Consider the following 22,810-nt stretch of genomic DNA (forward strand, 5'->3'; position numbering starts at 1 on the left):
TATTTTGAAGAAGACTGATTTATCTCGCCCTATTTTGGTATTTTTGTGGAAACCAATCTTAATATGCCTTCTTGCCTAATATGTCATGACTTTCTGTATTGTACTGTCTTTATTTAATCACGGTAAAACTTAATATTTCAGTCAAACAGACTGCTTTTCAGCAGGTCCGTGAACATTAGAAAACGTGTAAAAGTGAGACACTACGAAAATATTTAAGGTATTACAGTAACACATACAAAACATACATATACATATTGCATGAAAATCAATGATTATCAAAACTACATAAAACCACAGTGCAAAGAGAAATTATATAAATTATCTAGCCCCCCCCCCCCCCCTTATGGTAAAACATTGTTTAAAATTAAGGTGTTACCTGTGCAAGTTGGAACTTCCGTAGGTGACCATATACCATCTGTACATACCATGGTCTCCGCACCTTGAAGAATGGGTCTTGTGGTAGAAGAGCAGTTAAAACGGATCTCACTAGAATGTTCATAAAATGTCGTAGATGAATTTCCTGTTGAAGTCAGGAAGTGCAGCACGTCCGGAGGAACTTCAGGCACCTCACAGTATCCTGTGTTTAAAAAATGATGAGGCACAAATGGTTGATTTTTGTAACATAGCAAACCCTTGCAATAACATAACTTTTGCATTTTAAAAACCAAATCCCATTTCAAATTCTACGTCAATAATGTAAACAATACTTTTGCAGATCAAGTTCACGATTTTACATAGCATTTACTCACTCAGAGATTATATCCGATCGGTATGATGACTAAAGAATGATTTCTTTTCACAATAATGAAATGTTATCCCTTTGGCTAAGCTTAGTCTTGCATCATTATCAACTACGCCATCTACGGCAAATTTCGGGTGAATATTGCAGCCTGTCAAGTGAAAACTTAAACACATAAAAGTTAATGATTGTCAAAAAGAACGTTGAAATTTGGTATTCTATATACCACTCAAACCATTTCCCAAAACTCAGCCGACAATACTAGTGGTGCATTATTTAAGGCTAAATTTCTAGCTAATGGCACGGTGCGAATACAATTCACTTTCCAGGATTCATAATCATTGATTTCAAATCAACTAATCATCTAAGCATTTTTAGTGTATATTTTGTGAGTGTGTGTTAAGTGTTACCTGTAAAGTAAAAATAATTTCATGGTAGAGTCGGGAAATTACGAACCAGTTTGGTATGCTAACAATGTAATACATGCATTACTCTTGCCCTGATTAATTTAAGTTTATTTTCAAATTGTAATTCTCGTGATGTTGCCTCTATCAATAATTGTCCTCTTAAGGTACTCGGTTATTATTAACAATGGTATCGATATGCCAATTGAGATACTGTAGACCTGTATTGTATTTCAATTAGAATGACAAAATGCAATGCATAATTGGTTTGTCAGCTCTGGTATTATAATGCTCAACAATAGATGGCGTACTGTAGCAGAATCGTTGAGATGGGTCAGGGTACCATCTAGAATCCCAACAGAATGTAAACCAGATCATAGGAGTTGAGATGGTGTCATTACAGTAGAGAAGAAAACTATCACCGTGGATGAATTGGTTATCAAGCCGGGATTGCTGCGGGATCACATGTATATCATCGTCCAGGATTGTAGGATAAGTTGTACAATCTGAAAGTAGGAGAAACAAACGCGAAATATAATATGTCTTAATGAAAGCAAGCATAGTACTTTATATATTTCTTTTCTTTCACACGGAAAGTAAGTCTTTCCTAATCTCTCTCTGGAACAGTAATTTGTGAAAAGCATTGAAAATCACAATATAATATATATACAGTCATGTTTGAAGATCATCTAAATACATATGAGCGATTCCAAGAAAACGCGGACATTAAAAATAAAAAACAATATTAGATCTATTTCAAATCTGAATCAATTTTTTTCCATTCAAACTCATATGGGAGTTCAGATTAAGGGGGGTCATAATTAACCTCATTTTTTCTTACGCATCTTATTGGAGAATTTGAACCATACCAAAAATTATATATTACATATATATATTATTATTTTTTTTTTACTTCAATTTAAGAGAAAGCTATTGTCTTTTTGCATTTCGATAATCTGAAGGCAATCATTTTAGATCATATTAAAGGAAAATTTTCAAATATGAATTACGGAAAATTTTTAAAATTTGTGGTGGCGGACAAACCGTAATGCTACTGCCTGTAATGCGACTAACCGGAGTTTGTCAAAACTCAAAGTTGCTCTCCCAGTTCAAATGTCTTATTTGAGACTTCAATATGTAAGTAATGATTTGCAGGTATTGAAATTGATGAAAGTGTTTTGGTTTGAAAGAACTATTAAAAAGTAATCAGTCACTTTTTTCCATGTTCTTTTTGTGTAATGCGACTGACCGATTTTTGGGCCGTTATGGCCTCTATAATATACAGCCTACAATCATTCTTTATGTTTTGTTTTAAAGCCTCTCTTGCCAAAGTAAATAGACAGTATAAACTTGGTAGAAAGACTCGTCCGTTTAAAACTGACAGCACCAAGTATAAAAAAAACATGTAAAATTGTATTGCAAATGACCGTGGAATCGCCCATATGTATTTTTTTCATACTACTGAACACAAGGATACCTTTTCTGGATTAACTAGGAAATGGACCGAGGGCTATATGACTTTTCGCTCTGATTCGCGACCACCAGTTAAATGCAATTAAGGAGTATTTCCAGGCTTCAACGTCAAAGACACCTTTCCGGTAGTGTTGTAATTATGCTTGCTAACATGTAAGAAAGACATGAATCACCTGAGGATTACAGACCAAGCAGTTATCCATATATCTAAAGATTTATGAAACAAAACCAAAGGCTAAAAAATCGACATTGCCATTGATAATTCTTCCGGTATTAAGCATCATTTTCTGTATCACTGCTAGTTGAGTGACGACGCAAGACGCAAGAGGAGGGGCTAGTAAAGAACTTCTTCTAAAATATTAATTATTTCAAAAAATTCCAATAAAATAAACCGTTAATTACCAGAGTTGACAAAAACATATCGTGTAAATAAAACTAACATGCTGATTCTTGATAAAAATTAATAGAATCTTACTATGGCCGTCCGGGGGCAGCGTGAAGTATTCTTGGGTGAACACGGGTTGTGGTTCCAGTGTAGAAGCTGTATATTCGCTCGATCCAGATACTGCAATTCGTGAATGAAAAATGAAGATATATATTTTTTTAAATAATACTTTCGAATATAACATAATCTTTGCATTTCTCATCAAACTGATTTTTTTCAAACCCATGGGAAATAGCACTACATCGAAAATATTCAATTATTATCATTACTTTATCTGAATCGATCAAAGGTAATCAAGATTTGGTACTTGGCTTGTAATATTAACTACGTTCTGGAATCATCGGGGCTTTTATAACGATACACTGCATTTGTCACCACGTAGAAAGTGACCCATTAGCATTCAATTTTATTTAATTCATTTTACGATAACACAGAAATAAAATTCATTGGAAACGCAAAACACATCATTATATTCTAAAGAATATGGGAAATACTTAAGTGAATATACATAATACCAAGAATTTATGTCGACATTACTAGCCGGGTTGCAAATTTTGTGAATCGTGATCCCCAACAAAGTGCATCATTGGTAAGGATTGAAGCAGATGCATAATTATCATAAACATATCACATACTTATACATAGAGGTAATGCATCTGGACTCCATGTCCCGTCGATACAAGCCAGACCTGTTGGACCAGTCAATAACCCATTGGTACACGTGAATTCCAGCACAGAGTCGTGAGTATACATCCCTGAATGAAACAGACCCGTGGAGTGGGTGTATGTCACCGGTGCAGATGTTAATGGTGGGTCGCATGGAGCTGCAAAAAAATTGTGCATTGCAAATATATATTGTTGCAGTAAAAAACACACTTATCCTCCTATCCCATCCCACACACACACACCCATTCAAGCAGCCCAACCCAACACACACACGTGATCACCAGCATGAACTTGCCCTCAATTTATTCATGTTTAATGTCAATCACAACGATACCCTTCTGCAGTTGGTCTATGACTATTCTTGAGAAAAAATCATGAACATACTGCTCATTAATTCATACGTGTTTTCATATCTTCATCTGATATTAGAATTTTCTATTTTTGTGCAGGATACATTTCATGATTAAACATAAATCGCAAATATAATCCAATTAAATTGGATTCTTATAAAAACTATGTGGCACGTCACAGACTATATTGAATATTATTAAAACACGTTTTCAGGAAGTTTTTGAAAACGAATACATATTTTTACAAGTAAATTGAATAATAAGACATAGTTTCAAACGTTCTAGCAAGGTCAGGAAACTATAGGCGTCATTGGCCCAAATAAACTATGCCCTATAAAGGCGAAATACATTATGATAGTTAAAACTCACTTATGAATGGAAATGGCTAATGGAAAAATCGCCAACAATGTCTAGATTTTTGTTTTAATATCAACTTTGCTTTCTGAGGAATCAAATTGAAATAATTAAAATGAGACCATTGGTTACCATAACATGCATTTCCTGATATATCAGGATCCCATGCCCCGTCAGTACAGACAGAAAAGGCTGTTCCTCTCGTCGCGTAGGGTATGGGTGGACAATAGAGAAGAATAAAATCATCAAGAATATATTCATCTTTCGATGGGTTTACTAGAATATCCGAATCCAAGTTAGCAGGATGAGTACAGACGGGATCTATATGGGGAAAATCATTATAATCTCTTTAATTTTGTGGAGGATAGTTCTTGTAGTTAAAAGGGAGCAATATGATATACCAGGTCAGAAAGTTACAGGTATACATCAACTGTTTTGTAATAGACTTGAGATACTTAATCACATTTTTGCAATTGAAAAATGTGACTAAACCACGACGATCATTCTCATTTTTTTTCACACAAGTATAAGACTTGGCTTGGCTGAAATAACTCATACAATTATTGACCCCTAAATTATCATATTGCTATCGCCTTCTGGCATTGATTCGAAATATATTTTGAATTAAATAATAATACGATTGTCTTGCTTTTCAATACCATTTACTAACTCGGAAAACTCTGTTTTGCCAATAATGACACATGATACGATTATTCTTAAAGCTAATCCACCTCTGTATGCCTTACCTTCACACGTCGGGTAACTGAGTTGATCCCACACACCATCGACACATACTGGGCTAGATGTGTTACTCAAAACTTTCGAAGTCACTTTACACTTGAAGGAGAGCTCGGCACCATGTTTGTACTCTGGTAGTGTGCCCCCCGTGGATTGCTCATGATGTGTTAGATGCGATGGCACTGATGGCGCGGAGCATGGAGCTGCACAAAAATAATGGAAGAAAGGGTAGAATTTGAAAATTAAAGAATTTTGTTTAAGCAAACATAGCATTTAAAAAGACAAGGATAAAAATAAACACGATATTTGGTACATCCTTACCATAACATGCCTTGTTGGAGATGTCGGGTAGCCACCCTGTCTCCGTACATTGAGAGAATACCTCGCCCACAGCAGTGTAAGGTGGTGGAGGACAAGATAGGATGAGAAAATCGCCAACGTCATAACGATCCTTCGTCGTGCTCAATATGACGTCAGGGTCAAAGTTAACTGGTAGCACGCACCATGTTTCTACAAAATACATGACGATAGAAATGAATTCATATTTTGAATGTTATATACTGAATGGCGCACATTTTGAAATAATTCAGAATCTTTACAAAATCTCTATTAGTCAAAGCTGCCCTAACATTGAGGCTTCTAGAAGAATTGTGCTTGTTCTAAAGTTATGAAACCCTCTGGGAAATAAACTTAAAATAATCTTAAGTGTAGAACGAGGTGATTGTGATGAGAAACATTGATAAATAGTAATCGAATGGACAATCCCTTTCTATCTCTGTACTAAAGGAAATACTGATTTAAGATACCAACAATATAACATACCTTGAGGATTCGTTGTAAATGGATATTTGTCCGATGTTTTACTCGTGGAAACCATCATTGTGGTACCTCTGTCCGGCTCTGTTGGTTCGGTAGTCTCCATCGATGTGCTAACGGTATCAGGCGTATTTGTCCCTGTTGTCACGGGGTAAAGGTATTGTGTAGTCATTGTAGGGATTCCATTGATCTGAGTAGGAGTTTCCGTCCGTGTGTGTGGTACAGAGGTCATAAAAGATGAGAGAGTTTCGGTCACTGAACCGCTTTGTGAAGAAGCGATCGTCATTGTTGTATGTTCCATGTCTGGAGTTGTAGTGCCATAAACAGTTGTGACCAAGGTATCAAAGGTTACGCCCATGCTTGATGTTTCTGACGACGGTTGGTCCGTACCATCAGATTCCGTTTGTACGACTGAGGTAATTGACTCCATCCCTTGTGTCTGCTCTGTTTGACGGACTGGTGTCACATGAGACACGTGATCTGAGGTAGGAAGATAATCCCTTGTGCGTGATGATGTTGCAGCCGTTTCTCCACCAAATGTAGGTCCCATGTCTAGGGTGGTAGCACCATACGCCGTTGTGATCAAGGTACCAAAGGTTAATGCATCAATGCGAGATGTTGCTGACGTCGGTTGGTTTGTTTGTTCAGCTTCAGTATGTGCTCTTATTGAGGTAATGTGCGTTGGCTCTTGTGTCTGCTCTGTTTGACGGATTGACGTCATACGAGACACGGGGTCTAATGTAGTAAGAGTGACTCTTGTGTTTGATGATGTTGCCGCGGTTCCTTCATCGGAAGTAGGTATCATGTCTGCGGTGGTAGCGCCATAAGCCGCGGTAAGCAGGGTACCAAATGTAACGTCAAAACTTGACATAGCTGACGTTGGTTGATTCATTTCATCAGATTCCGTAGATGCGACTGAGGTAATAGGCACTGTCACTCGTGTCTGCTCTGTTTGAAGGACTGATGTCATACGGGACATGGGGTCTAATGTAGAATGAGCGTCTCTGGTGTTTGATATCGCAGCGGTTACTTCATCAGCAGTAGGTCTTATGTCTGTGGTGGTAGCGTCATAAGCCGTTGTAAGCAAGGTACCAAATGTAACGTCAGTACGTGATGCTGTTGATAACGGTTGGTCAGTTTCATCAGATGTAGTATGTAACGCGAATGTGGAAGTGGATCCCAACACGTTTGTCTCGTCTGTTTGACGTACTGATGGTAAGGCACTTACATTATCATCGGTTCCTGATGACGTTACATCGATTTCGCCATCAGTTGACTGACTGGGATTAAATGTAGTCCAGATTGTAGGGTCTGTGGCCTGTGTCTTTTCTGTGCCGAAACTCGTTGTGCTTCCGAAATCAGTGAGTTCTGGTGAACTAAGCTCTTCAGTCGCTGTACTTGACGTTTCACTCGCCAACAACTCAGAAAATGCATAAGTGCTGTCTCTAGCGGTTGTTAACGGAAATTCAGTGTCCCGTTCAGTTGTCCTATAACTGTATGTCGTAGAAGATACTGGAAGATAATAATTTGACAGGATCAAGTTAATGAGTCTATTGTTAGATTGTGGCTGCGTTGAACATGTATCAGAACCTTATTTCGCCTTACATATTTTTTTTTCTTTCGGTCTGTGCTTTTATTATCATTGCTATCATTATCTGCATTAATATGTGAGCCCGGACATTCCAAAATCACTAAATAATTCTGAGACATGAACAATCTTTCAAGCACTTTTCATATATAGGAGAGATTTCAATACTGATAAAACTTAATGCCATTGGATGGTTTTATTTTGACATGTAGGAAATCGGAGAGGGGGTTGATTCAGCTTCATTTGATCACCCAATCACGTGACATCCGCAGACTTGTGTTTGTTTGGGTGTTTTTTTTCTTTTTTTACAGAAATAATAATGCTAAATATGCTAATCCATGCATGAAGTATTACATAATTTCACTTTCATTCACTGTTGCATATAGCATGAATGGAAAATATTCTTTGAATGCAGTTAACAACTCTCATTTGTTGCGCATTCCGATGGTTCTATACATTTTATTCTAATGGGGCATTGCAAAAAATTTGCGATCAATTGCAAGTCTATTTTCGTTCCCGAAATCAAGCATATACCATGCAATTAATTTCAAATTTGCGATTGATTTCTAATCTGCTCCATAAGACAAGGAGTGATTTGCTATAGTTAAAAGTGATCAATCAATTGTAAGATTGCAACAGAATATTTGCGATTGATTGCAAATATTTTCTTGCAACACCCCCTCCCCCCTATGTCTGATAAGTATATTGATATTATTTTTTAAAAAAGGTCATACGACCTGACGAACCTTCGCAAGTTGGAACGTTTGATGGATTCCATGTCCCGTCCCTGCATAACGACGAGCTCGGTCCAATGAGAGTCGATCTATCCGGTATGGTGCAATTGAAATTGATGTTCTTTCCGTGAAGATAGTACGTGTCTGAAGATAGCCCTGTATCACTCTCGGCATGAAGAATGTTGTCTGCGACGGACGGAGCGGTGCATGTTCCTGCAATTATGAAAGTGTGGATATTTCACATAAATCTGTGACGTCAATGTAGTAATTACAGTCCATTAAAAGTAGCAAAATCATTAATGCCTGAATTTTCCAATGGTTAGGACTGTCCTTATTTATTATTTCTCTCGGTAAAAACAGCAAAGAAGATATGAGAGTGGAATAGCTACCCCTTCATTCAATGCATGTTTGTGTTTGAAGCGTCCGCCCCATTCTTCCGATTTTCAAATGATTTTAAAAGAAATGATTGATGGGTTTTAACATTCAATCGCAGGTTTTCTATATTGAAAAAAAGAATGCCCATGCTTAGTTTTCTGGTTTTCATTATTCACATCCATCACAATATGCATAAAATTTACGCCAATATTGAACACGATGATTATTTTCCAAGAATAAATATGTGAATTATTTGTATCAAAATTATTAATTTAAAAGGGATAGAAATAATCCATGTCCAACCATGCCTAATTGCACTTAAAGGGAAATGTATACCTCTAGAATTATCTCGAAAACGTATTCCGAACGAGTATGGAAGTTTGGGGGCTGATCATGTTAAATTAATAGGACACAAATGGCATTTGTTACGTTATTGTATAGGTTTACTGACAATATTTAGGGGCAGCTGAAGCCGTCCAACCCCTCCCCCCCCCACCCCCCCCCCACCCTCCGCATTTGGTTTAGCAGCCCAATCATATACCGTGAATTAATTAATAAACGTACTGTAGCAGAATCGTTGAGATGGGTCAGGGTACCATCTCGAATCCCAACAGAATGTAAACCAGATCATAGGAGTTGAGATGGTGTTATTGCAGTAGAGAAGAAAACTATCACCGTGGATGAATTGGTTATCAAGCCGGGACTGCTGCGGGATCACGTAGATATCATCGTCCAGGATTGTAGGATAAGTTGTACAATCTGAAAATATGAGATGCAAATAAGAGAGGCAAGGAAACCTAATTTAGTAAAAGTTATAGACGATGAGCCCTTTATCCTCGTCAAATTCCAACTTTACACGATGTTTTTTTTGCTTTGTTTTGTTTTTTGTGAAAATATTTCAATCTTCGCATTGACATCTACTATCTTGTGACCATTATATTAATTGGTACACATTGGTGACACAACGCAAAATGAAAAGGAATAAACCTCATTGTTAACCATTAACGACACGGTAAGAAATTTTTAATATTTCTTTCATAATGAGTGATCAATTGATTATATTGTATAAACGATACAAAACATGAAAGAAAGAAGCCTAGCTTACTCTCTCCATCGGGTGGAAGAGTGAAGTACTCTTGGGTGAAGATGGGCTTGGGTTCCGATGTGGTGACTGCCTCCGTTGTCCCAGCAACTAGAATAATTCAAAATGTAAATGACTGCTAAACAGTATTCGATCAATAAATACAGCTGAAAATCGTCTTACACGGTACTAAACGAACCCCGTATACATGTGAAAATAAATGATCAACAGTGCGTACTTTTTTATTATAATTGAAATTCACCCCCCCCCCCTTCCCTTAAAAATATAAAAATGTTTGAAGACAACAGAATCTTGATCAGCTATTCTTCTTGAGCACACACCAATCCCAAGAAATGATCGTTTAATTGTAAATATTTTTATTTCAATTTCAGACTACGGATCGGATACATTTATGACTATAAAAAAAATTGGCAGAAAAATGCGCCAGTATGTTCGCAGATTTACGCATTGCTTTACTGTATGCACGACCAACGTTGCCAGAACTGGCATAATTATGCTTTCTGGCATAATTTCGACCCTTTCAGCATAATTTGGGGCATAATAAGACTTTTTTAAGCAAAGAATCTGGCATAATAATAGCATATTTAGCATAATTTTGATATATTTGAAGATTGAAGACCTTTTTTTTTTTTTTTTGCTTGTAATTTTTTTTTTCTGGTACGAAATCCTTTATTTGTGATTAAAGACCTTTTTTTTTTTTTTTTTTTTTTTTTGCTTGTCAATTTTTTTTGGCGGACGGTTTTGCCCCCCCCCCCCCCCCGGCCCCCCCTTGTGGAAAATCCTAGGGTTGGCATAATTTTTCGCGATTTAGCATAATTTCGCTGCTCCTCTGGCATAATTGGAAAGGGTCACCAGCCGATATCAAAGTCGTTCGTAGCTTGCAAACAGTTTCATGAAGCACCCATCTTGAGTCAGATAGTTTTGATAACTTACACATGCAACTTGGTTGATCACCAGGAGTCCATGTCCCATCCACACAGGTCAGAAGAGAAGGCCCAGAGAGCACTCCTCGGTTACAGCTGAATGACAAGACTGAGTCGTGGGTATACTTGTTATCCCTGACTAGGCCTTTGGTCATAGTGAACATTAATGGTCCAGACGAAACTATTGCATCGCAAGGCGCTGTCAGAAGAAAATAGCGAACTTTGCATTATGCACAAATATTTTGTCTAAAAAAAACAGAAACGTAAAACTACAATCGGTGTTGAAAAAATAAACTACACCAATTTTAATAATAGTGAACACAATATTAATCGTCGGAGAGTGGCAAATTAGTATAAATTTAAGAATTTTTTAATTACCTTTATAAAATTCGATTTTGGAAATTTATATCCCTATCAACCTTGCATATTTTGTCTTGAAACCCTTGCCATTCTAATGACACTCTTTACTTTGAAAATGATATAAATTTCCATTTGTTTTATTTGGTATAATACTGAAATACAATTTGTTTGTATATTCACTTTGTTTTCAAAGAAATATAATTTTGCCAGTTTCCGATTGTAGAATCGGGTGGTCCTTTACAGAGCCCATTTGTATAATGCGAATTAGACTCAGATTCAGATGTCAGCAGGATAATCAACATTTACCATAACAAGCATTGTCTGATATATCTGGCTCCCACCTTCCCTCTGTACATACAGAAAAAGCTGTCCCTCTCGTGGCGTATGGTACAGGAGGGCAGTAGAGAAGTATGAGGTCATCTAACATGTATTCGACTTGAGACGGATCGATTCGGATATCCGGATCCAGATCGATAGGAATGGTGCACACTGGGTCTGGATATTAAAATAAAAAAAGAAAGGGGCCCGTATTCTGAAGTCAGGTTTAACTTAGACCATAGTTTAACTCTGTGCTAAAATTATGGGAAGCCAAAAGTCTCAAACTTTTTATTCAGTTGTATGTTTCTTATGTTCACTGTGCTCTTTCTTGATTCATCGATGGTGAAGACAATTATCTATTTACACTTCCTAGACAATTATCAATGATTTGAGAGCCAAGTGAGCTGAAATATGATATCTCTACTGTTAGTGATTTATGTAATAATTGGTTATCCGTAAATGTTTACTCATTTATTGACAAAACATGCAGGCGCTTAAGACATGGCAATAACATTTTCTTCAAGAGCATGACAGTGCTTTCTTCATAAAAAATAATTTCCCCTGGGTGAGGATACGCATAGGGATGGAAGAAGATGCAAGTGGGATTCAGAAAAAAAAAAAAAAATGCAAATCGAGATACATGTATAGGAAAATGATAAAACGACAAAAAGGATGAGAGGGAAAAAAGAGGAAATAGACCAAAAATGTAAAATGTAAAGCATAATGTGCGCTTTTGCTATTGCATGAATATTTACTTATAAAGAATTAAAGATTACTAGTCCTCCTCCTCAATTTGTAATTCACGTCAATTTATGAATGAATTTGTCATATTAGGATTTGGAAGCTCTTCATCTTATTCTTTCTTTCTCTCCCAGGTGAAAATTTTTGCACTAAAAATTTGACAAAAGCATAATCAGTTCAAATGCTAAAACTAACAATGAACTAACAATGAACTAAAAATTGAGGAAATAGAATGAGAATTTACGTTGAGACATCCACCTAAATAAAACACGTTTGTTTGGTTACAAATCCCTCTCAATCTTACACCTACCCCCCTAAAAATATTAATAACTTTCCTACCTTTTCGCCAGTTATTTATTTTTTTTCTGGCGAATAGCGCAGTAGAAAAGGATACATATAAAGAAAAAAAAGACAGGTTGACCTTATATTTTTATTTACAGCAAACATACTTATGGGGCGCTTACCCTGGTGAGCATCAACATTAAAATATTTGAAAAAGATGTATAAATAACAGGGGCCGCTGAGCGTTTTTAATAATGGAGGGGTTGAGCTGAATGTGGGAGGGAGTGATCCGGCCCCCCAAAATCACAAATTTATGGACTTCGTGTTTTTGTATACGTTTGCTGATTGGGGGGGGGGGGTGGACTGACCCCCCCCCCTACCGACTCCAACGCCTCTGTACTGTTTAATTGAACGATTAAAAGATAGAGACAAAACGTGATACAAATCTTTCATGATTTATTTATTACTTTTGTTTTCAGTTGTGAAAACCCCCAGAACGTTTAAAAAAATAATAAAATGAAAGAACAGAATAAAACACTTATAATTTAGATGCTATAATTACAATAGATGAAAATAATTTACTTTCTCTCATTGTGACGAACAGTAATCGGTAGCATGGCTATTTTGGAGGAAAAAGGGAGATAGATAAATGAAACGTAGAACGAGATGAGGAGAGCGTTGGGAGATGTGATTTCAGATCTACTATTTGAGTCACATTTACCCCCTTCCCTCTTTGAAATTGCAACAGGAAAAAAAATAGAATAGTGGTGTGCAATCTTCAGGAACAAAATTATTTTTATTACAAACTATATTTTATGAAAAGAAGATACCGAAGGCGTTTTTTGTGAAACATTGAGGCAACCATCTTAAGGCCCAGAAATCACGAAATAGTTTCGGACTTTTGTTGCGCAGCATCATCATCGTACTCGCAAGGGAATGTTCACCCTATTGTATTCATTCTGGAAAATAAAGGTAGTTGGTATGCTGTGATTTCACTAAAAACGAATTATCGTCATAATTATACACTTTGCAAATGATCTATATACAAGGAGGTAAAAGAGACCATTCATGAGTAGCGTGACAATAGGCAATGAAAAGAGCACTATAGAGCAGACAAACAAAGCGGTATCGATCGAACCCGACCTGTCCGCGTGTGCTGATTGCCCTTACGCATTTTTGTACACAGTGCGTATTGACTTGGAAAAAAGCAAAGATTTGACAAAATAACACGACTTTTTCCTCGTAAATGTCTTAACTATTCTGTTGATTTGAGAAGCGAAACCTTTATTTCTAGAAAGAAAAATGTCTGATCTTTCATCTTTACATTTATTAAAAATCCTGAAAAGACATGTACATCAGTTTGGCGCATTTAGCAATTGATTCGGAAAACACCGCAACGGATCCAAATGCCAGCAATGTACCAAAACGGCTCCGCAGCAGGGAGAGGTATCCGGTTTCGCGGGCCCGCGACTTTAAACCTGAGTTTAAGTTAAACCCGAATTCAGAATACAGGCCAGAGATTTTAACTAAATCGGATAGGGACCCCCCCCCCCCCCCTTCCTCCAAAAAAGTGTAAAAAAAAAAAAAAAAAAAATCAGGGGCCCGTTTCATAAAGAGTTACAACTGTTGTAACTTTGCCATTATGGCAACTACCATTGGAAACCTTGATTCTGATTGGCTGATGAGCCCTGTTATCATAATAGTCCTATATGAAAGGGCCCCAGGTCGACTAATAAATCTCAAACTACCATTTTGTGAGTACCGTATACTGTGACATCCGGGTAACATCCAGTCCAGTCCCAACCAAATAAGCCAGTTCGCTATAGAAGAAGTTCGGCTCTTTATGTTTGGAATTATTATATTGGCACTTTGAACTGCCATTAGTATAAAATAGAACATATATTTTTTATTGAAATTGAAATGTTGTTTTATTTTGTATTTAGCTTATGTTATACTAGGTGTCTTGCGTTGATATTCGAAAGGCAAACAAACCTTTTTTTTATTATTGTACAAAAAAATACGTGTGATTGTGTTCTTATATCCGCTTTATATATATGCTTTCTTTGTACCTTCGCACGTTGGAAACTCTAGACCAACCCATGCTCCATCATTACAAGTGGGATTCGGCGTAGAGCTCAGTACTCGCCATGTAGTAGTACAAGAAAAAGCCAATGTGGTTCCGTGATCATACTGATCTTTGCTTTCTCCAGATGATGCATCTCCATGTGTTAGATAGGCTGGAACTCCTGGGGCAGAACAGGGGGCTGAAAAAGGGAACATAACATAATTATAGATGTCCTAAGTAATGGAACATGGCATGACTAAGAAACCACATACGACATAACCAAAGTTTATACAGATTATGACTAACTTTCGTGATCAGAGATAATATAATACAGTGCACTATTCACTTGAAATATCTGTTTTGAATATAAAAAATATCACAAAGTTCAGTTTTTCAAAAGAATTACCACTATTCAATGTTAAATGACAAGTTCACCCCCCAAAAAAAAACATCATAGTGTGTATACAAATGAGGGGATTGATGACATCACCCACTCACTATTTAGTTTGTATCTTATAATATGAAAAATGGAATGTTCCATTTTTCTCCTCATTAAGGGAAGTTCTATTCCTCCCTGAGCATGTGGAATTTTATGTTACCATTTCATGGTTCAGTCAAGTTAGTCCTTAAGTATTGTAAAATTTGTAAAATCTTGAATATAGTATAATTGCATCTATAAAAAAGATATAAGGAGTAAGCGAAATCATCGACTTACATTTGCATGTCATTGAATTGTGCATACAACTACTTTGTGAAATATAAGTGAAAGTTTAAAATGTCATAACTTCCTAATTTAACATCTGATTTTGATTGAATTTTCAGCGTTATGCTTGTTGCAATTTTCTCTATTGATTCAAATCAATATTTTTCTGGCCTCGGAGTGGACTTGACATTTAAGAAGCTTACTTAACCCTTGTTCATTACTACCGTCACTACTGACAATCCTTCTAATGTGTTGCGTCATCTTACCGTAACACGCGTTTGCAGAGAAATCTGGTACCCATCCAAATTCTGTACACTGAGAGAATATTTCCCCAGAGAAGACATATGGAGGGGGTGGACAGTATAGGATGATGAAGTCATTTACGTCATATCGGTCCTTCCTCACACTTGGGTAAATGTCAGGGTCGAGCTCGACTGGCATTATGCAACCTAGGAATAAAAAGGGTATTTGCAACAGTCTTAATACAATTAAAACCAAATTATGTAAGAAACAAACCTCATTAATCACAGATGTACCAGTAATTAATATGGTGCAAGGTTTACAGTGTAAATGGTTTCATCTGCTCAAAATATCTGAAGACTTCATGTGATTGTACTTATTAAATTTAGTTGATTTTAATAATTATTCGCAGGGAGGACCGAATTAAATATTAATCAAATTAATTGCTGAAAAAAGCACGAAAAGGGAAACAAAGAAATCTATTAGATCACTAGGTCGGGCCAAGCATTTGATACAGTAGGAGCGTGGCTTTATAAAACCAAAAGTGTTCGCTTTGCTATTCAAAATACCATGGTAACGGGACTCAGCACCCAATCAAGATTTCCAGTTTTCACTCGTAATAAAACGGACCGTTATTTCTTCCAAGATATTGTAAATGATATGAAAGTTTTCAAACAATGACTGTAAAACTGTCGTATCATACGAAGCTTATCATAATATACGAATGATACGAATGGTAACGATATCATTTTTTTTTCTTCTTCTCTTTTACCTTATTGAAACATCTTCTCATAATAAATTAACTTACCAACAAGGGCTGTTGTATGTTTTATGGTCGTTATAACAGGTTCAATATTCTGATCGGTGGTCAACAGGACATCAGTGGTCATATTGGTTGTACGACTCGTGGCTGGTGCGGTCGATTGTCCATCGATTGTAGCAAGTAGTGCGTCATTGGTTGTTGATGTGTCTGTTGTCCCCGCTGTATTCTGTGTCGTTTGATCACTCAGTTTGTGAGTTGTTAACTGACTATTTTCATCAGTTGTCTTGGTTGTTTTAAAAGAGGATTCATCTGTTGTGATTTTAGGCGTTCCATCAGTTGTGAGAAAAGTGATAATATCAGTCAGTTTGTCAATGGTACTTTGAGTTATTTTGTCAGCTGTAGCCTGAATCAGTTCATCAGTCATAATTTGAGTCGTCCCGTCAATTGTAACATGAGTCATTCCATCAGACATTTTCTGAGTCGGTTCTTGGGTACTGATTTGAGCCGTTTCATCAGTCGTGATATGAGTTGTTCCACTAGTTAGTTTGCTATTTGTACTCTCAGTCGTTTGATCGCTCGTGATCCGAGTCGATTGATCAGTTGTCAGTTGTATACTTGTATCAGTTTCATCCGTCGTAATTTCAAACACTCCAGTAGTTGTAATCTTAGTCGTGTCCTTGGTATTGAATGTAGTCGTTCCATTAGTCGTCATTTTAGTTGTTTCACTCGTCTTTATTTGTGTGATGCTGTCAGTCAGTTTGTCAATTGATCCCTCAGTTGTGATCTGTGCAGTTTCGTCAGTTTTTACCTGAGTCAATTCATCGGTCAAAATATCTGTTGTCCCATCAGTTTTGATATGAGTCATCCTATCAGATGTGATCTCAGTCGGGTATATGAAACTGATTTGAGTCGTTGTATCAGACATTATTTCAGTGGTTCCTCCAATTAGCTTGTCATTTGTAGTCTGGACCGTTGTATCGGTTGTGATCTGAGTAATTTCGTTGGTAGTGATTCTAGTCGTTTCATCAGTCGTCATTTTAGTTGTTTCACCAGTTGTTATTTGAGTGATGATGTCAGTCAGTTTGTCAATCGAACCCTCAGTTGTGATCTGTGCGGTTTCGCCAGTTGTCACCTGAGTCAATTCATCAGTCAAAATATGAGTTGTCCCATCAGTTTTGATATGTGTCATCCTATCAGATGTGAACTCAGTCGGGTATATGAAACTGATTTGAGTCGTTGTATCAGACATTATTTCAGTGGTTCCTCCAATTATCTTGTCATTTGTAGTCTGGACCGTTGTATCGGTTGTGATCTGAGTAATTTCGTTGGTAGTGATTCTAGTCGTTTCATCAGTCGTCATTTTAGTTGTTTCACCAGTTGTTATTTGAGTGATGATGTCAGTCAGTTTGTCAATCGAACCCTCAGTTGTGATCTGTGCGGTTTCGCCAGTTGTCACCTGAGTCAATTCATCGGTCAAAATATGAGTCGTCTCATCAGATCTAATATGAGTCATTCTATCAGATGTGGTCGCAGTCGGGTAATCGAAGCTGATCTGAGTCGCTTTAGCAGTCATTATGTCAGTGGTTCCTCCAATTAGTATGTCATTTGTACTCTGAATCGTTGTATCGGCTGTTATCTTAGTCGATTCATAAGTAGTAACATGAGTCATTCTGTCGGACATTATCTGAGTCGGTTCTTGTGTACTAATTTGAGCCGTTTCATCAATCGTGATAAGAGTTGTTCCACTAGTTAGTTTGGTATTTGTACTCTCAGTCGTTTGATCGCTTGTCATCCGAGTCGATTGATCAGTTGTCAGTTGTATACTTGTACCAGTTTCATCTGTCGCAATTTCAAACATTCCAGTAGTTGTAATCTTATTCGTGTCCTTGGTATTGAATGTAGTCGTTTCATCATTCGTCGTCTTAGTTGTTTCACCCGTTTTTATTTGAGTGATGCTGTCAGTCAGTTTGTCAATTGAACTATCAGTTCTGAGCTGTGTAGTTTCGTCGGTTATCACCTGAGTCAATTCATCGGTCGAAATTTGAGTCGTCCGATCAGTTTTGATATGAGTCATCCTATCAGATGTGAACTCAGTCGGGTATATGAAACTGATTTGAGTCGTTGTATCAGACATTATTTCAGTGGTTCCTCCAATTAGGTTGTCATTTGTAGTCTGAACCGTTGTATCGGTTGTGATCTGAGTCGATTCATCGGCGGTAATTTGAGTCATTCCATTAGTTGGGGTCTGAGTCGTTTCTTTGGTAGTGACTTTAGTCGTTTCATCAGTCGTCATCTTAGTTGTTTCACCAGTTTTCATTTTAGTGATACTTTCAGTCAGATTGTCAGTTGTACTCATGGCCGTTTTATCGAATGTGATCTGTGTTGTTACGTCAGATGTCACCTGAGTCCATTCATCCGTCATGATCTGAGTCATTTTATTAGTTGTAATTTGAGTCATCCCATCAGTTGTGCTCTGAGTCGGTTCGTTTGTAGCGATTTTAGTCGTTTTATAAGTTGTTACTTGAGTGATGTCATCGGTTTTCACCTGAGTCGTGTCACTGGAAACTATCTTAGCTGTTTCTTCACTTCTAATCTGAGTTGCCACTTCTGTCATGACACCAGTTGATGTTGAAAATGAGATTGATTGCACCGGTGATGTATCGGTTAATAACTCCGTTTGCGATTCAGTATTTTTCGAATTAAGAGTTGAAGATTGTTGATCCGTTTTTATGGTGGCAGGTGTCACTATGGTAGACTGTACGGCTGGTGTACCAGTTGAAACGTCCAATGTGTTTGTAACAATAAAGACTTCCGTAGGGTTAGTAGGTTCTGCCGTGACTGCATCAGTTGGCTGATCTGACGATGTAGCAGAACTCGTCTGGAACACGGAAGAGTCTGTCATAGCTGAAGTTTCGGTTGACGCCTCCGTTGTAATAGTTCCTGATGCCACTGTAGTTTGGCCTGTTGCAAGATCAGTTTGGATCAGTGTATAAGTAGACTGAGAAGACGGTTCCCTTGACGTTGACATTGTAGAAGCGTCCGTGTTAGTGTTTTCTGTGTTTGTTGTAGGGCTACTTGTCATCTGAGTAGGATTCGAAGGCAACTCAGTTGGCAATGTAGCGTCATTAGTTTTCGAAGTGACTTCCAATAAGGTCACATAATCTATCACAGTCACACTTTCTGTTTGAGCGATTGATTGCGTTACAATTCCTGAATTTTAACAGAAAAAAAATAATGACTTAATTAATGCATCAATTAGATTAAATTGTGCGTGTTTAAAAAATTACTAAAATAATGCAAATAATGTGGCAGAAAGTCCCGCAATCAACGCGAGTGTGTTAATATTAACAGTTTTATTACAGAATAAAATTCAGACCTGAGAATAGAATCAAATAATAATAATGCAGTTACAGTGACGAGATTTCCATTAGAAATCAAAGCCGTTAATGTTTTTTCAGACTTTGAAAAAAAAATTTACCGACTACTGTATTCCTTATTCCCGCTTGATTTGTATTATATTAACCACTCATTTTAAATATTTAACTGGTTAACATTTGATGGATAAATCTAATCTTACCATTTGAAAATCCACCTGCGAGACAAATCACAATAATCACAATCCTGACATCTGGAACAATATTCCACAAGTATAAATTCCTTGAATCCATGGTGGTTGTATACAGACGGAATAACTGTATTGTTATAAGTACAATTTTCTTCCTTTTTGGTAAGTGGAGTTTTTCGTATTAGCATCAGATAGAATGTTTAGGATGTCGACAAATTTGAAACATTTTTGTGTTAGGATGATCATTCAATCTGATTCTTCTCTGCCCTTTAATGCTATAAAATCAGAGCGTTAAAAACCAAGATTTACAAATTCTACATGTTATTTATAGTATCTGTTCTAAACAAAGCTGGCGGAGGTAAAATGGAATTCAAATTAGCGAGATGCAAATTTTAACCCCAAGGACACAGGTAGTGATCATTCTCAATAAAAAGCAAAGTCCACCAAGCGAAAACAATCACACCTAGCGTGGAACCTTCAAAAAACTTTCTACAGTATTGCGATCAATTTAAGAGGTAACTCAACAGTAGCTTATGTCGAATATTGTTTGCCGTTGTTTGATATGTGCTGGTTGTCCCACCCTTGTCCATTTTGACATGATAGATGATCTTGTCGCATGTTACAGTGACGTGTTTCTACTACTCACCAGTTTGACCAATACTTGGCGCCCGGGTGCAAATGTCAAAACCTATCCGCCGCAGTCATAGAACAGTGTACAATGTGTTCTGACTAAACAAGAAGCGCCTTCATTGGAGCCATCGATTCAGGCTCGGAGTTTTTCCGAACATGCTAAACAAAAACAAAAATCGCACGTTCATGTCCGATATCTATTACTGAAATAAAGGTATATGTGCACATGTGAGCAAAATACAAAACAAAACACGAACAAGAAATTTTTTATTGAAAACAATTCATGCTTATTGCTTATAATTTATCTGGATTATTACACAGATACGTTAACATATTTTTATAAAATAATAGGATTTGAATTTACAAGGAAAGCGTACTGTCATCGAAGTGGATAGCCTCCATAAAATCTTAAATTATAAAAAGTAACACTGTGCAATGAGTTTTATTTCTTCAGGTTTCAAAGCATAAATTTAAAATCCCAATATATACACTTTACATAAAAGCTACGACTCGCATTCTAAATATTATAGATAGAAGCATGAAACATCTGATAAAAACGTAATATTTTATAGGCATGATGGTTGAAAAGGCAAGAAAAATTGTTATAAACCTGCAACGAGCGTGTGCGCCCTGAGAAGAAAGGTGAGGAGATATCCTATTATTTACAAATGAATGAAAAAAAAGACAAGGACGGTAACATTTACGAGCTAAAAGTTAACTTGTTTTTTAAATTGAAATAAAACAGCTTAATGTAGTTCTAAAAATAATGGATTAATCATATATATGTGTTTTTTGTACAGTTTCGTAAAACAATATTTGTAAATAGTTAAAATCCGATTGGGTTCTTATGGTTTGCGACGGTAATCAGTAAACCATGTTCTAGCTGAAAATTATAATGGATATGGTTTCTTAACTTCCCATGCAGGTAAAATTATGAACTTATTTCACATCATAAGCTTTTCCAGTTTATAGTATATCTCCGTAAATTGCAGTGTATTGTATGTATAAAGTGTAATTCCTAACTCCACTTTTTATATATAATAGGTATATTGATTTTGAATTTGATATTTGATATTTAAGAGTAGATATTGACTAGTAGGCTATCCACTGGCCTCACAAGCAAATGGTCTTGATGTTAGATCGTTCAACATCACAATGGGTAATTCCTCTTTCCGAACGGTTTATTTTCAAGTTGTCTAATGCCAATTCGTCTAATAACCAACTCGTCAACTATCATTTGGTCTACCATCAAGTCTCACTATATACATGATCCGATTGCCATTTCGTCCACTCACCTTTTCGTCTGATAACCAGTTGGTCAAATAGCCATTTATTCCGTAAACAATTTGGTCTAATTGGATAGGTGTTAATTGGGCAAAATGAATGAAAAGAAAATGGTTATAAGACTAACCGGCTATTAGACGAAATAGTCATAGACGAACTGGTGATTAGACGAAGTGATTATTGGACCAAATATTTATAGGACCAAATGGTTGTTAGACGAAATGTTTATGAACGGAATGGCATAAGACTAAATGAAGGTAGATCATTTGATGTGTTGACGAATTAGCAATAGACAAATCGGCAGTTCCGAAAGTGTTGTAGACGAACTACTAGACAATATGCCCAGTATGGGATCATAAGGATAGGACCAAACGATATGTATAGACAAAGCGTTTGTTATTGCATATAACAGTAGCAATATATCGATCTATTTTAACCCTGTGTAACCGTCAGATTAATTTTTAAAAATACCAAAAGGTTGTTATTAATTTATTCCAGATACCGCTGCATTGGTTTTTTTTTTGTCTCTCTTGATTTTATCTTTTAGGTCTAGCTCTCGTCCCCCTCTCTTTCCAATTAAATACACTACATGTACATCACTTGATCCTCTTTGACGTTGGTTAAACCCCCTCCCCACATCTTCAGCCATACACACCATACCACATGTACAGTTTCTCACGCACCCATCCCTACCAACATACAAACACTTCCCTGTATTCCCTCTGCCGTGTATAAGTCATTCGTATCTGTCATTTTGACCCACCGATAACTACTCAATTTTCAATCATGAGGAATAGATCTTCTCCAAGTGATACTACGGGTATTTTCATTGTTGCTAGGTGTATTTTTAGGACAAATTAGGACTTTACTCACCCTGACACCGCGGTACTCGAGTTGCGCTATTTTTGGAAGAAGTGATTTGGTCGACACTATGTTCATTTGTACTATTCACGAAGTGATAGACCTTTGGTTAAGTGTTAAATTGTTTAACAAATCAATTACAATGTCAGGTATGCTCTGTCAATCTGTCATTTCAATCTGAGAGGGGTAAATAGGAGTGCATACCGAAGTACAAGCGAGTTTTTGCGTTGATATTATAATTTGATTACCAATCCTAAAAGAAATTATTGTAATAATTATATTTTTTCGTAA

The 22,810-nt window shown here is 36.7% G+C and overlaps 1 protein-coding gene across 1 annotated transcript; it reads right to left on the reverse strand.

Moving 5' to 3' along the window:
- Nucleotides 1-141: 141 nt before the first annotated feature.
- On the reverse strand, nt 142-19,847 carry LOC135156709 (mucin-3A-like). Its single transcript, XM_064109706.1, has 16 exons — nt 19,757-19,847; nt 16,225-19,389; nt 15,443-15,625; nt 14,478-14,672; nt 11,374-11,562; nt 9,788-9,874; nt 9,247-9,441; nt 8,320-8,520; nt 5,992-7,497; nt 5,491-5,679; nt 5,178-5,372; nt 3,697-3,885; nt 3,092-3,181; nt 1,455-1,649; nt 377-577; nt 142-200 (listed from the first exon to the last, which is right to left on the reverse strand). Exons 1-16 carry the CDS (start codon nt 19,845-19,847, stop codon nt 142-144), a joined length of 6,930 nt encoding a protein of 2,309 aa, XP_063965776.1.
- Nucleotides 19,848-22,810: the final 2,963 nt, after the last annotated feature.

The sequence above is a fragment of the Lytechinus pictus genome, chromosome 14, assembly GCF_037042905.1.
Source record: "Lytechinus pictus isolate F3 Inbred chromosome 14, Lp3.0, whole genome shotgun sequence".
Lineage (NCBI taxonomy): Eukaryota > Metazoa > Echinodermata > Echinoidea > Temnopleuroida > Toxopneustidae > Lytechinus > Lytechinus pictus.